General features: G+C 38.9%; 1 protein-coding gene across 3 annotated transcripts in view; it reads right to left on the bottom strand.

The window, feature by feature from the left end:
* The window catches only part of LOC137408852 (chloride channel protein 2-like), a 58,557-nt gene that overhangs the window by 11,829 nt on the left and 31,857 nt on the right, over nt 1-14,871 (bottom strand). For all 3 annotated transcript variants that reach the window (XM_068095433.1, XM_068095434.1, XM_068095436.1), the window contains exons 14-21: nt 14,765-14,866; nt 13,756-13,969; nt 11,786-11,922; nt 9,958-10,107; nt 9,489-9,583; nt 3,950-4,028; nt 3,262-3,381; nt 1,474-1,559 (exon numbers count right to left, since the gene is read on the bottom strand). In XM_068095433.1, coding sequence (XP_067951534.1) covers nt 1,474-1,559; nt 3,262-3,381; nt 3,950-4,028; nt 9,489-9,583; nt 9,958-10,107; nt 11,786-11,922; nt 13,756-13,969; nt 14,765-14,866 — 983 coding nt within the window. The remainder of the gene's footprint in view (nt 1-1,473; nt 1,560-3,261; nt 3,382-3,949; nt 4,029-9,488; nt 9,584-9,957; nt 10,108-11,785; nt 11,923-13,755; nt 13,970-14,764; nt 14,867-14,871) is intronic.

The following is a 14,871-nucleotide window of genomic DNA, read 5'->3' as shown; positions in this document are numbered from 1 at the left end:
ACTCACAGTACCTACTAGTGCTAGACACTGATACCAACTACTCACAGTACCTACTAGTGCTAGACACTGATACCAACTACTCACAGTACCTACTAGTGCTAGACACTGATACCAACTACTCACAGTACTTACTAGTGCTAGACACTGATGTCAACTACTCACAGTACCTACTAGTGCTAGACACTGATATCAACTACTCACAGTACCTACTAGTGCTAGACACTGATACCAACTACTCACAGTATCTACTAGTGCTAGCCACTGATATCAACTACTCACAGTACCTACTAGTGCTAGACACTGATACCAACTACTCACAGTACCTACTAGTGCTAGACACTGATACCAACTACTCACAGTACCTACTAGTGCTAGACACTGATACCAACTACTCACAGTACCTACTAGTGCTAGACACTGATACCAACTACTCACAGTACTTACTAGTGCTAGACACTGATGTCAACTACTCACAGTACCTACTAGTGCTAGACACTGATATCAACTACTCACAGTACATACTAGTGCTAGACACTGATATCAACTACTCACAGTACCTACTAGTGCTAGACACTGATACCAACTACTCACAGTACCTACTAGTGCTAGACACTGATACCAACTACTCACAGTATCTACTAGTGCTAGCCACTGATATCAACTACTCACAGTACATACTAGTGCTAGACACTGATATCAACTACTCACAGTACATACTAGTGCTAGACACTGATACCAACTACTAACGGTACCTACTAGTGCTAGACATTGATATCAACTACTCACAGTACCTACTAGTGCTAGACACTGATATTAACTACTCACAGTACCTACTAGTGCTAGACACTGATACCAACTACTCACAGTACTTACTAGTGCTAGACACTGATGTCAACTACTCACAGTACCTACTAGTGCTAGACACTGATATCAACTACTCACAGTACATACTAGTGCTAGACACTGATACCAACTACTCACGGTACCTACTAGTGCTAGACACTGATATCAACTACTCACAGTACTTACTAGTGCTAGACACTGATATCAACTACTCACAGTATCTACTAGTGCTAGACACTGATATCAACTACTCACAGTACCTACTAGTGCTAGACACTGATATCAACTACTCACAGTACATACTAGTGCTAGACACTGATATCAACTACTCACAGTACTTACTAGTGCTAGACACTGATATCAACTACTCACAGTACCTACTAGTGCTAGACATTGATATCAACTACTCACAGTATTTACTAGTGCAAGACACTGATATCAACTACTCACCGTACCTATAAAGCAACATGCAAATGATACAGCCTACCGATAGCTAGTTTTGACAGCATTTTCGATGCGCCGCCCAGCAATACATCCTGCAATACATCAACAACACCTAAAAGCTAGTTATAACAAAAATAAACATAAATTGAATGACTGCCGCAGGTCAGGTTTGACATCTGGAGTTACCTCATCGCTGTCTGTTCGCTGAAGTATCTCTGTGGAAGACCTCTGTCTGCTTTTGAACATCTGAGACAGGGCTATCGGGCTCTTGCCTGGAAGTGATATCTAATGCCATATTTCCGCATGACAAAAATATAACACTAATGTAAGCAGTTTATTAGACAAAAAGGGAAGCACATGCAGATGTTTAACAGTTGTTGACAGAATGGCGAAAAAGAAATCTGGATCTGGCTACAAGCAGTGTTGATCTCATCAAACTGGGGTCTTCTCTGTACAGAGAGGTGTACCGGGAAACCAAAGGCCATCTTTAAAACTGTTACTACCCTAGGACACTTATGTATTCGCCTCATCTAACTTTCGCGTTTTCGCGGAGTCATCCTTTCGCAAAAACTTCATGTGCGAAACTAAACTATCATAACGAACGAGCGAAACCGCGAAATTAAATAGCTTTGTTCATTGATAGTCCAAGAAACAAATGGCAGCAAGCGATCAAATTGCATTATCAACCTCACCCACACCATTCTACCTGCGGTTCACAATTACAAACTAGTCCCAAATAGAAATTTTTTTCTTATCGGTAAACCAGGCCCGTATTCCCTGGAGCAGCTGGCTGGCTGAGCCGTCCCAATTTTTAGGAACTTTCCGCGGCTAAGTACAGCCAAATTCGGATAACTCGCCCTCGGATAAAACGTATATGATAGATTTCATCTCAAATACAAGGTTAACTCGAACGGATTTGTTTGGTTCGTTCCCACGCAATGATTAATTGCTTCAGATAACTCGTCCTCGACATCATTTATTCGAAAAGTTATTTGCCCAACAGCTATGGAGACGGTTTTTATCGCTGTAGAATATCACTTTATTCGAAGCCATAGAGACAAACATCAACTTTTAGTAGATCTTAAGCGTCATTATTATCATCATCAGTGGCAAAATAGTCTTGTTAACGACCTTTATAAAGGTTTGCAAAATATCAAGTTTTACCAAACATCCGCGTGGTCATGTCCCATTGAAAGCGTGGAAACCACTGTATGAACTTAAAATAAAATCGGCAAAATTGATCTTTGTTAAAACGCTCAAAAGAAAAAGATGTATTTTTTCTGAGCGTTTCAACTGCGGTCAAATTTTGCCCATTTTAATTTAAAAACGTCTTGTCAGTCACATCACCTAAAACAAAACAAATCTCAAAAAATAGAAAAATGTTGATACTTTCCGATAAAATGTTTTAAAACTTCACACGAGAGGTCCGGCTGAGGCCCTACATAAGAAAAACCAGTTGGGGGGCTTACACCGCCCCCTCAACACCCCCAGGTGTTCATAACTAGTCGCCTAACATTAGCCGCCCCAACTTGCAACCAGTGAATACAGGCTTGCGGTGAACTGAACCTGAGGAATCTAATTATGTTTGTTCCACTGCATTTATTTTCACATCACTATATTTTCGCACTCACCAGAGCTGCGAAATTAAGGTGCAGTGAAATTTTACTCTGTATGCTACTCACGAAACTAAATACTAGCGAAATATGCTACTCACGAAACTAAATACTAGCGAAATATAAGTGTCCTAGGGTAAGTAAATGCCGCACACAGCTTTGAGAAAAAGACCACTCTCTAGCAGCCACGTCATTTCGACAATGACTGTCTTATGGTTTAAACTTGATCACTGAGTGCCGTGCAGCTCTGTTTTTCACCTGCTCTTGCCGTCAAACTAATGGAAAGGGAAAAGAAAACTAGCTAAGTACTTGAGGAGATGCGTGAGTAAAGGAAATGACAGTAAGAAATGTGTGGCAACACCTTTTGGACTTGTGGTAGGGGCAGGCATTGACTTCGGCCTTGCATCCGCTGACAAGAGATCAGGATTGGAATTAGACTTCTTTAGTATAGACTTTGGAGGGGCGGCATGACTCGGAGCACCTGCAATGCAATGCCAGTCTTTAGTAAAGAAGGCCTAACTCCTTTGCTATCCCAAGTCGCTCCATTGCACAAACTTTCTGCCGCATGAAATTGGTTCCATGAGACAGAAACTTAGTGTGCTAGTGACAGGAGGTTTGTACAAGTCACCATTCAGAATCTTCTAGCACATTGCGGTAACTTTTCACCATCAAAACATTCTAGATAGCAGTGAGGAAAGACAACATGGCTGATAGCCTAGTCTGAGCTATTCTAGCAATCTCTGGTCAACTAGATTGACAGATACATAAAACAACACCTTCAATGTTGTCATTACGGTGTTCCGGATGAGGGCTACAACAGAATTTTTTAGACTTAACTTATGAAAAAGACATTTCCATGCCAAAAGAAGTTCGAATGTGCCTATAACTATGTACTATGACTGCAGACTATGGCTGTGACTACGGACTGTAACTAGGAGTGTGACCATAGACAGTAACTATGGACATGTACCATGTCTATGGACTATGTCCGTGGTTGGCAACTGATTATGGAGTGTGACAGGATTATGTGAGACTGTGTATGAACTCACTGATAGTTAAGTAGAGATTATCACCGTGGCTCTTCAACCTCTCAGAGAGAACTTCACGCCCTTTACCTTTCCTTTGATCCTGTCAAGTGAACCAGACAGATTATTCACATCATCAAAGGAATACGAATCATAAGGCGAGTCATTACATTGGATGGACAACTCCAAAATTTACAGAAACAACCTGATGGCAGGCTAGTCTTGCTTACAAGCCATGTCGGTTTGTCCAAAGCCATGGTTAGAGATTGAAAAAAGATTGCATTGTACAGGATTGGAACCCACGACATTCCGTTTTGCAGTAGGTTACCATCTGCGCCAATCATTCGCCTTTGAAAATGCTAGAATTATTGTACACATACTTATTATCTGTGCTTTATCGGTCAAGTATATGAGACTATCCTTCGTTTTTTTTGACGTCATCGATTTGTGTGCACATGCGCTTGATCGCGGAAACGCCGCTATATTTGTGGACAGGCTAGCGACATTATCATTCACTTTTGCGTATTCTCATGCACGTTTAAATAATAATTCTAGTATCATGTCGAGTTTATATCGAGATTCTCTAGAAGCTAGTGTTCAGTATCGTAATGATGAAAAAACCAGTGACATAAGTGGATTGGATCCGTATTCCATTGCGAAGAAAGACTTAAACAACGACAAGGAATCCTGGCCTCATATAATCACCGTTGATTTAGTGGAGGTTTTAATATTTAGAAAGTCTTATTATACGACAGATGAACTCCGAAGTTACAAGTCTCTGGAACCATATAAACTTTTTCAGAACGGGTGGATCAAGGAAACCCTACACAATGACATCAACTCATTTCATCTTCTGAAAGCAAAGGTAAGAAAAATTGTCGACATGTTAAAATGGTAATAAAAGTAAACGGATTTTACTAGACCTGAAAATGTGTTAAGAATAATGAGTTATCACTTGCAGAAGATGAGCATATTTTATGTCACACTGATAATTCATGTCAGCGAACAAAGGATTTGACACAAAAAATGTCCTACGTTTGCTCACTTTATTTAACGATCATATCTAAATTTTAAAGCTGTTAGACTAACGTTTGCTCATTTGTACGAGTTTCGGAGCAAGCATGAATTATATTGGAAAACCTTTAGGCCATGAAATGAAGATGTGATGCATTATAAAAGCTACTATAAAATTACTAGAGTGTTCTTATTTGAAACTAATGCATACTTTTAAAGGAGCTTTGCATACTAATATGTGCGTGCCTGTGTGTATTTGTATGTGCATATATGTATATGTATGTTCAGGTTCTCATATTGATAAATTTTCTCTCCAATTTAAGCACATGAATTACATAATTTTTTCATTATATATTTCAATACATCAGAGTCTTGGCTTTCGAATGAGCCTATATCCAATACACAAAGAATAATAGAACTATGAAAAACGGGGTGTCAAAAGTACGTCCTGCAAAAAAAACACTTGGTTCAGGTACTCAAAATGTGACGTCCTAATTCTCATTTAGCCTTAGGTTGTCGATCCCTTTCGCTGCCATCGAGGCTGCGTTTTTCTGTGACAATCGGTGCTGTTAAACCCGGAAAGCGCTAATAATAAACTAAGATTCTAGATAATCAACAATGCCCGCGATCGTGCTAATGCCCGACCAATACAAAAACATTTTCTGGGTTAATTAATTATGCTTCAATAAATGTACTGTCGTTGATAAAGGTAATGAAATCACATCGATTAAATTATGGCCTGCGGTTGCGTGGCTCTTGGACTAAATGTCAAATTGTACTTTCACGAGATCACGCAAGCTTGAAATCAATTAGTCTCAGTCGTCACCCTCAACATCACATTAAAAATAAAGAGCTAGTGCATAATATCATCGGGAAAATATAGTATGGTTCTCGGAGTCTGAGGTACTTATCATAGAAATAATATGTACATGGAGAACTAATGACACTGATTCCTTTGTCATCTTCATTCGTTCTCTGGAGTCGTCCTACCTTCGCCTGCCACTAGCGTCATTATCGTAGTTGATACATAAGCGGTAAAAGCACACAACAACGAATATGAGAATTGTGACATCACAATTTTCGAGACTATGCCAGTAAACCTTTTCGCGGTAAAGCTCTGGAGAAATCGTATAAACACCAACCAATGTCTGTCTCACCATGGCAAACAATAGCTCATTCGAAAGCTAAGACTGATGTATTGAAATATACAATAAAAAAATATGTAATTTATGTGCTTTAAGGTTGAATTTAGATGTCAAGTTATAATTGATTCATTTTGACGCTTTAGGTCAATCATTCAATGCGGATCCGGGAGAAACCTTTGGAGCCCTGGGTTATTGTTAACAGCAAAGGGGGCATAAGGAGTGGTCACTGCACCTGCATGGCTGGATTGGGGAAGCCTGTACTCATATAGCCACCTTATTGTTTGCGGCCGAAACATGGACAAAAATTAGACAAGAAGCATCAGTCACAGATGTGCCAGCATACTGGATGTTGCCGTCATCAACTCAGGTACACAGTGAAATGAATAATTATGTGAGTATAAAATAATTGGACTTTTTATATAGGATTTTACGCAATACTTTTGTCATGTTTACAAGTATTCACGGCAAAATTTATTCATAAATAATTTATATCAAAGAAATAACTCGTCAATGGAATATAACAGAAATACAAAGAGAAATTTGTTACTGCTTTATATTTCTTGTGTTAATTCGTAATTTTAATTTTAGTTGCAGCATCCGCACAAACAAATAAGAGACATCAACTTTCAGTCAGTGTCAAAGAAACGAAAAACCAGCAAAGTTTCAACAAACAGTCCCTACATATCAAACTTCCCCTCTCCATCTCTAAGCTTTAGGAAGTCTATAGGTATTGTTCCATCTATAATGCCAAATTTTCGGCATACAAGACCGATTACTCGTTCGACATGAATGCGAACATTAGCAATTTTACGGGTTGCCTCTACATCCATAGGATGTAGCTGGAATTTGCCTTTAGTAAAAGCCGGAATGGCTAATTCAGCTTGATAAAAGCTTACACTCTTCTATTGTAAGTCCTCTGTCAACCATCTCTACGTAGCCTGGCAAAAGATTCTCCAAAATTCCAGATTTTTCAGTTATATGTTTATCTGATGTGCGCCCACCCCAACCGGTAGAAATAAAAGTTATGGCACCCTGTGGGGCAATACCAATCAAATACTTTACTGAGTGATAATGTTTATAATTTGAATATGTATAGACTTTGCTGAGTGGGGCACTCGGTGTTTCAATTTTTAACTCGAAACAATTTAAAATTACAGCAACTTTCTTAGCAAAATATTTTCTGAATGACATCAGCATTGATACTTGCAAACATTCTCTTTCGGGCCATTTCACAAAAAAACTTAGTCTGACATACAAAAGATCGAGTACAGAATGAAAACATTTTTGAACAGTCGATAGTGATACACCAAGTTGATACGCTATATCTTAAAAACAATAATTTAATCTGCGCTTAATCAGGCATAGCATTAATTGATTTTCGTTTGAAAGACATTTTGACAAATTACTCAATTGGTTTTTAATTAAATCAAATACGATTATCATTTTTTTCAAATGTAGAAATACTATAAAGTCCTTTTCTTGAAAATTTATGCTTCTTGCATGCATCAGCCTCTAATAGACGAGCCTTATTGTCATTTTCAATTTTTTCAATAAAATCTAATGTCAGATCTGTTTGAGTAGCTGCCTCAGTAGTAGATACGAAACTGTCAGTTTGTGTCCCTCTTTCACATGTTGTAGTTACCAATTCTGCAGGTGCTTCTAGATTGTCTTTTATATGTGAGGCATGTGAACTCGTTGCATTGTCATGTTCATGGACGATGTTTTCATCGGCAAAGCAAGGGTTCTTGAGGGCCAACAGCGATGATATGGCATCCGCTTCTTTTCTTTTGCTTACCCATTGTTTGCTACGATAATACCTTGCGTTTGATGGCTCTGGCATAGTATCTGCGTGCCCCAAAGCAATCATTGGTAGTCATGACGGATTATTTCTGTCATGCAAATATGCATTTTCACCTATAACAGCAAAAAAAAACTGCATACAGATGATATGTTAACCGTATATATACATACACACACCAATGGATATATATATGAGAAATCTTCATTGTGGTAATCAATAGTCATATTTGACAATATGTTTTTTTCACAAGGTACCACAGCAAGTAAACTAACTAAAAAACGGTGTACAACAAAAAAATAAAAAAGAACGCAAAGAAACTATAGTCTAACTAAAACACTAGTGATTAATCTTACTAATATAATAATGTTGGAACTGAATGCATAAAATATGTAAAACGCAAGCTTGAGGATTGATATGAGTATTGTTTAAATAAAAAGTGGACAAATAATAGCTCTGTGAAAATAGTATGCATATATATGACAACAAATTTTTATGAAAACAACGTATAGGGTATAACATAAAAATGTTAAAATAGGTAAGGCTATATGGTGAATAGTATTATTGGTCAGAGGATATAAGCCGTGAAGCTTTTTTGTAAGATAAATAGTGTGTTGGTATATTTTACAGGTGTTGTAGGGTAAAACACATGTAGGCCATATATAAGATAGGAATGGATAAAATTATAGTAATATAGTCTGGCAGTATCAAAGTTCATAATATGACGAATGTTATAAAATAAACGTAGGTTAGATGATATTTTATTTGAAATGAACAAGATGAGGTCTAGCCATGATAAAGAGTCGTTGATGATGAAGCCAAGTAGTTTAGAAGTAGATTGTCTTGTTAGGGTACTGTCGAATATAGAAATTGTCAGAGGGAAATTCAATGATAACACATCAGTATAATTAAACGTACATATACAAATTAATGTCTAAGAGATAAAACTGCTTCCTGCTATAAAATAAACTAAGCACATACCTCCAACAAAGTGTGTTGAACAAACGCGTGTTCTATCCCATCTATCCTCTGATGTGATATCTCTTCGACGGATTGCTGCCTTCCAAAGTCGTCTTCGATCTTCCGGTAGTTTTCTGTTTCTTTTCCTTGATGCAGAATAACTTTGGCCCCATAAAATATCGAAGATGGCTTTCTCTGTTGCTGCGGTTGGAGCAACCAAAGACGCCGCAAATTACTGGCATTTTAACTTTAAAATTAATTGCAGAAGCTTCGCGTTTCCAACGGTACAAGTTGTCTATAGAGATGGCGGACTGCGCTAATTCACAATCCCGCGCTCACGGAATGACGTCACGAAAAAACGAAGGATTAGTATACTAATAATGTATAATATTAATAAAGAGTTTTCTTGCTCAAGATCCTTGCAGCTATTGCAGGCTGTTCTATCAGCTAGGATGATATATTTGGTCAAATAGGGAAAGTAAGTAACTTACAAGTATAACAGCATTGCAGGTAAGTCTAATAGCCCTGCAGATAGATCAGTCTAGTAGCTCTAACTAAAACCAGCAATTTAAAGACTAGCCAATCAAATAAGAAATAGATTTGCTTAACAGAGCGTAAGAATAAGACTGGCTCTCACAAGGCTTACCGATTCGTCATCAGATAAGGCCGAGTCTGAGGCGCGTTTATTGCCTGATGGAGAACCTCGCTTTCTAGGATTCGTCTGCTTAATCCTCTTGTAAGCTGTTACAAAAGCATAGAACACAGGCTGTTATGACGATCATCTGAACAGCAAATCTTCAACAGATGAAATACAGCAACGAAAATATTTTCAACACTTTTAATCATTCTTCACGCTGATGCAAATCCAAATGGGAGCAAGACAGATATCAGAAACTATGTCTGTCTGTAATAACTGCACTAGTCACTCCCTAAAATGCTCAACACTAGTCCCGCTATGAATGTTATAGACTTTATAACCCATGATTCCTGTGAAACTAATCTGGATCAATCTCGACACACACTTTTCATCAGCAAAGAATCTCCCATCACAACCATCTCTACAGACACGGAGTAGCTTGTGCACTCGCTAAATATGAATAGTACTACTGGGTTACCTCCATTCTTTTTCCTGCCATTCTGCTCATTGACGATCTCTGTGCCGGTGTCGACGCTGACAGACCGCCGCCTTCTCACATGACTCACGTGCTCTTCAAGAAGCCTGATTAGCTCGAACCTCTGCACTGACCCGACGAGTATCATGTTGCCTGGAAAAATTATTGGAGCTATATATATCCTTTAATAGACACCAAAATGGGTATAAAAATTATGAGACCATCTCACATTTTAAGAGACATTTGCTGGTAGCAATGATTTACTGCCTTAACTTTGCCAGAAACTACCACAAACCATATACTATTAGATGCAGAATTTTCTAACGGTTAATATGGTGTGAGTTTCCGATAAGCAGAAATTAGCAATTCATTTGTTTTAAAAACATGCGTATACAACTGACCTTGACAAAAACCAAAAGACAGCCTAGATATTCACTTATTATATTCCCAACTAATTAATTTTGTGATACTACTGCAACATATTTTGAACAACTCTTGTAATAGTTGCAGGCTCTGAAAGGGGCCATTAGGGGTGTGTAAAGTGGTTTGTGATCAGACACTGAAGATATAACATGGTTATACTAATTCCATCACCTCTGCTATACAATATTGAAAGATTTTTGCTTTATTTTGCTAGAACACTGAGAGCTTTCTGCATTTAATTGTGTAATATGTAGGAGGTAATTGGATTAACATGGCTCTAGCGCATGTGCCAAAATTAACAAAGGCATGAATTATTGGGAGGTCTCATAATTTCTGGCAGCGCGGTATATGAGGATAGTGTGCATGCGGTATCGAAAAACGACAGACGTGGTCTTTGTCATAACTAAAGAATGATTCACTTTTAGAACTATATGATTTGTGAAACTCGTAAAACTAAAAAGAGAGCTGTAATATTTACTATGGTCAGCAGCACCTCACAACTACAGTGTATGTGTTAACAGTTAATAGTTAACACCAAGAAGTCATTAAAACATCTGAACTGTCTACGTGGTCCTAAAACAAGTAAACTTCTAAAGAATATCTATGCAAAAAGCGTTAAGAAAAAAGATTCGCGCACATATGGGAATCTAACCAGAATATTCGAACTCGCGACTGAGTACACCACTGCTGCACCACTAAACTACCTTGCTGCAACACAGAATAGTTATACACACGGTTATTACACATGATGATCTCTCACGGCGCATAGGACCATTGCACTAGTTTACTTTACATTACTTACCTCATTGAGCCTTTCAAACGTCTGTTCACAAAAACTAAAGAGCTAGTTGAGTTGTAATAATAGCTACTAAACAGATGTAGTTGTAAGGCAACCTCATAAATCCAGTCTACATAATTACGACTAAGTAAAATAGCAACGTCCAACCATTGTAAGATGGAATACCAACCCATTATGGTGTCTGCTTTAGACGTAACAACAGTGCAAATATTGCTTCTGTTAGTCATCTGCCAAAGTCTGACTTTGCAGGTAAAGTACTTTTTTAACAACAGCACAGCGCCTAAACAACCTGCAGTAGTTCCAAGATACTGTAAACTAACTCTAGTGAGTGACACCTAAGCACCTGTGCGTATTTGTCGATATATGTTCTGAAGACAAAAAAATGTAACGGAGTTTCATGCAGATAAAAGCAATAATATTGCTGTAATGCTATATTGAATGAATAGCATAATATTGCTGTAATAAAAGCAATAATATTGCTGTAATTGATTTGGAGGTCGAAACCAAATTTAGACTGAAATGAATGTGGGGCACACATAAGAATGAAAAAGGAGAGCAGACAAATCCTAGACTTGTACGCAGACTGCCATAGGCAGGAAGAATACTTACTAGCACTGTCAACAAGAGGGAATGTCTTGACATTCTCATTTTCGGAAAGAAGAGTTCTCAGACACTCATACGTCGTGTCGCGGTTTATCATCTTGACCTCGCGCCGCATGATATCCTCGGCACATATCCGGTGAGCACTAGTCAACAAGAATGTAAACAGAGCAGTAATAACTCTCCGAGCTTCAGCCTTTAGACTACAGAGAAGATATGCTCATCAGCACACTGATTACCTAGATGTTGTGTTCCTCATAACAAAAGCTATGTTTGTTTTTGCTACATAGGTTATTATTGAGTTGGGTCACTGTGTGCATGCTGAATAAAAGCTGTGCCAATCAATTGAAAACTCACTACTGATATACAGTGAAACATGGATAACTCGCCCTCGGATATAGCGAACACATGGTTAACTCGACTGGATTTGCTTGGTCCCCGTTCCCACGCAATGGTAAATGGCTCTATATAACTCGAACTCAACACTGTTATAACGAACTGTTTTTTGCCTAACGGCTACCAAAACGGTTGCTATCGCTTTAGAAAATCACTTTATTCCAAGCCATAGAGGTAAACCTCAACTTTTCGTAATTCATAAGCGTCGTTATTACCTCCATCGGCAAAACATTTTTGTCAACGAGTTTTCTAAAGGTTTGGTGAAATTTGATTTATCCTGCTATACGATGAATAGCACGGGCTAGTCGGGTCACGCGCGTAAGGATTTTCGCCACGCACATACAAAACAAAAACAGCATGTTGTTTTTGTTTTGTATTCGCGTGGCGAAAATCCTTGAGTGCGTGACCCGGCTAGCCCGTGATGAATAGTTTTCCGAAGTTGATTCCGTGTTGAATCAACGTCGGAATGTTGAATGTTTAAAACGTCTTGAAAATTGTTGTAATTAAACATATACGTTGTTTTAGCTAAAAAAAACTATTCATCATTTGACCTAAACACAGAATACGTGTGTACATTCAATAAGTATCCATTCAAAAAGCGTGAGTGATATACAATATACCGTAAAACCTCGTAAAACTTTTAATTGAACTGCCTCGGAGTGTTGCTCTTAACGAATCCCAGGTAAAGTAAGGTAATCTTTGCATAAACTTCAAGAAAAATCGGCAAAATTGATCGTGGGTAAAACGCTCAAAAGAAAAAGATGTCTTTTCTTTTGAGCATTTCAGCAACGATCAAGTTTTGCCAATTTCAATCTAAAAAACGTCCTGGCAATAACATCACCTCAAACAACAAACCAATCTCAAGTGATAGAAAAATCTCTATACTTTTTGATAAAAACGTTTTAAGCTTTACATTAGAAGCATTTAATTTGAAACAAGCCATTTGTGCTTTTGATTTATATTATAGTTTGTATATGTACATGTATCTACTAATAAATAAGTAAATACATGGACTTGTAATAGTGCTCTGATAACTTGAACGCTCTGATAATTCGAACACTTTTGCTCGGTCCCTTGAAGTTTGAGTTATCCGAGATTCATTCATTCATTTTCATAATTTTTCACTCGTCCGCCGTAGACACTCGCATCCGCCGTAGACACTCGCACCCGGCGTTGACACTCGCATCCGCCGTAGACACTCGCACCCGGCGTTGACACTCGCATCCGCCGTAGACACTCGCATCCGCCGTTGACACTCGCATCCGCCGTTGACACTCGCATCCACTGTTGACACTCGCATCCGCCATTGACACTTGCATCCGCCGTAGACACTCGCATCCGCCGTAGACACTCGCACCCTGCGTTGACACTCGCATCCGCCGTAGACACTCGCATCCGCCGTAGACACTCGCATCCGCCGTAGACACTCGCATCCGCCGTTGACACTCGCATCCGCCATAGACACTCGCATCCGCCGTTGACACTCGCATCCGCCGTAGACACTCGCATCCGCCGTAGACACTCGCACCCGCCGTTGACACTCGCACCCGCCGTTGACACTCGCACCCGCCGTTGACACCCACCTGCTGTTCGTAGGAAGAATATTGGGAAGGTAAGGCAGCCGTTTGATTTGTATAATGCTGTCATATATAGAAGGTTGCAATTTGTTAGCTATAGCATTGGCTATGAGGACGGCGAGTACTGCTGGGAGGATGTGGGACATCTGTCCAGTCAGCTCAAAGACTATCATGCTCGTGGATATGGTGTGTGTGACAGCACCTGATAAAGCCGCCGCTCCTACACAAAATATCAGCAGTTGTTGAGATATAAGTACATACATTTAGTAGAGCTCAGAGAAGAGCTTTATAACTATTATATGTATGTACAGTGTATATATAACCTTTTATTGGATTTAGTAATCATCAACAAAAATGATATTTTTCAACAGACACCAAAACAAATGAGAAGACAGAAATCAGGAATCATCGAGTGAGTTAAACAAGTATTTTAAAAATTGGTAATCTAATGGTATTGCGGAGGAGTTGAAGGTTGTATCAGAACGTTCATGATGATCGCAAAGTAAGCCTATAGCAAGCGACGGTTCCTAGTTTGACTATTCAGTGTAAGACAATACATTGCCCCCTTGCACATTACCCATTGGTTGGGTAGTATGATCAAGACTGGCAAAGGAATAGAAGCTTGGCACATAGAAACGGTTTACAGACCTGAGAATAAATAATTAAGTGAATGAACGAAAACCGATGTAATCAACAGAGTTCATACATTTTAGTAATCTCCCTTGTACTAGGGCACAATGGGAATCAAGGATGTTATTACTCCGCAAGAGTACACAACTTCACATTGAACACCTAACGTATCCATCAGTGAGTTCAGCACTTTCGAAGGTTCTCATGACCTAATCTTACAACTCATTCATCTCCAAATTTTGTGTTTCTCGGTGACGCATCTGACTCTTCTCACCTTGACATTGATACACACCCACTTGTATCCATCCAGCCTATATGCTCCTCCCTAAATCAACACAGTGCATGATATTTTCCACTTTAGGCACAATACAGTCATACTCCTTACCAACGACAGCATATCCAGCAGGTACAACTTCATATCCAATGCTGATACCATTTGGCCAAATCGTCCACACTGTCTCTCCAATAAGACGACCAAATGCAGCACCTGTA

The sequence above is a fragment of the Watersipora subatra genome, chromosome 11, assembly GCF_963576615.1.
Source record: "Watersipora subatra chromosome 11, tzWatSuba1.1, whole genome shotgun sequence".
Classification (NCBI taxonomy): Eukaryota; Metazoa; Bryozoa; class Gymnolaemata; order Cheilostomatida; family Watersiporidae; genus Watersipora; species Watersipora subatra.
Note: the sequence above shows the minus strand (reverse complement) of the source record. Positions and strands in the feature narration are given on the sequence as shown.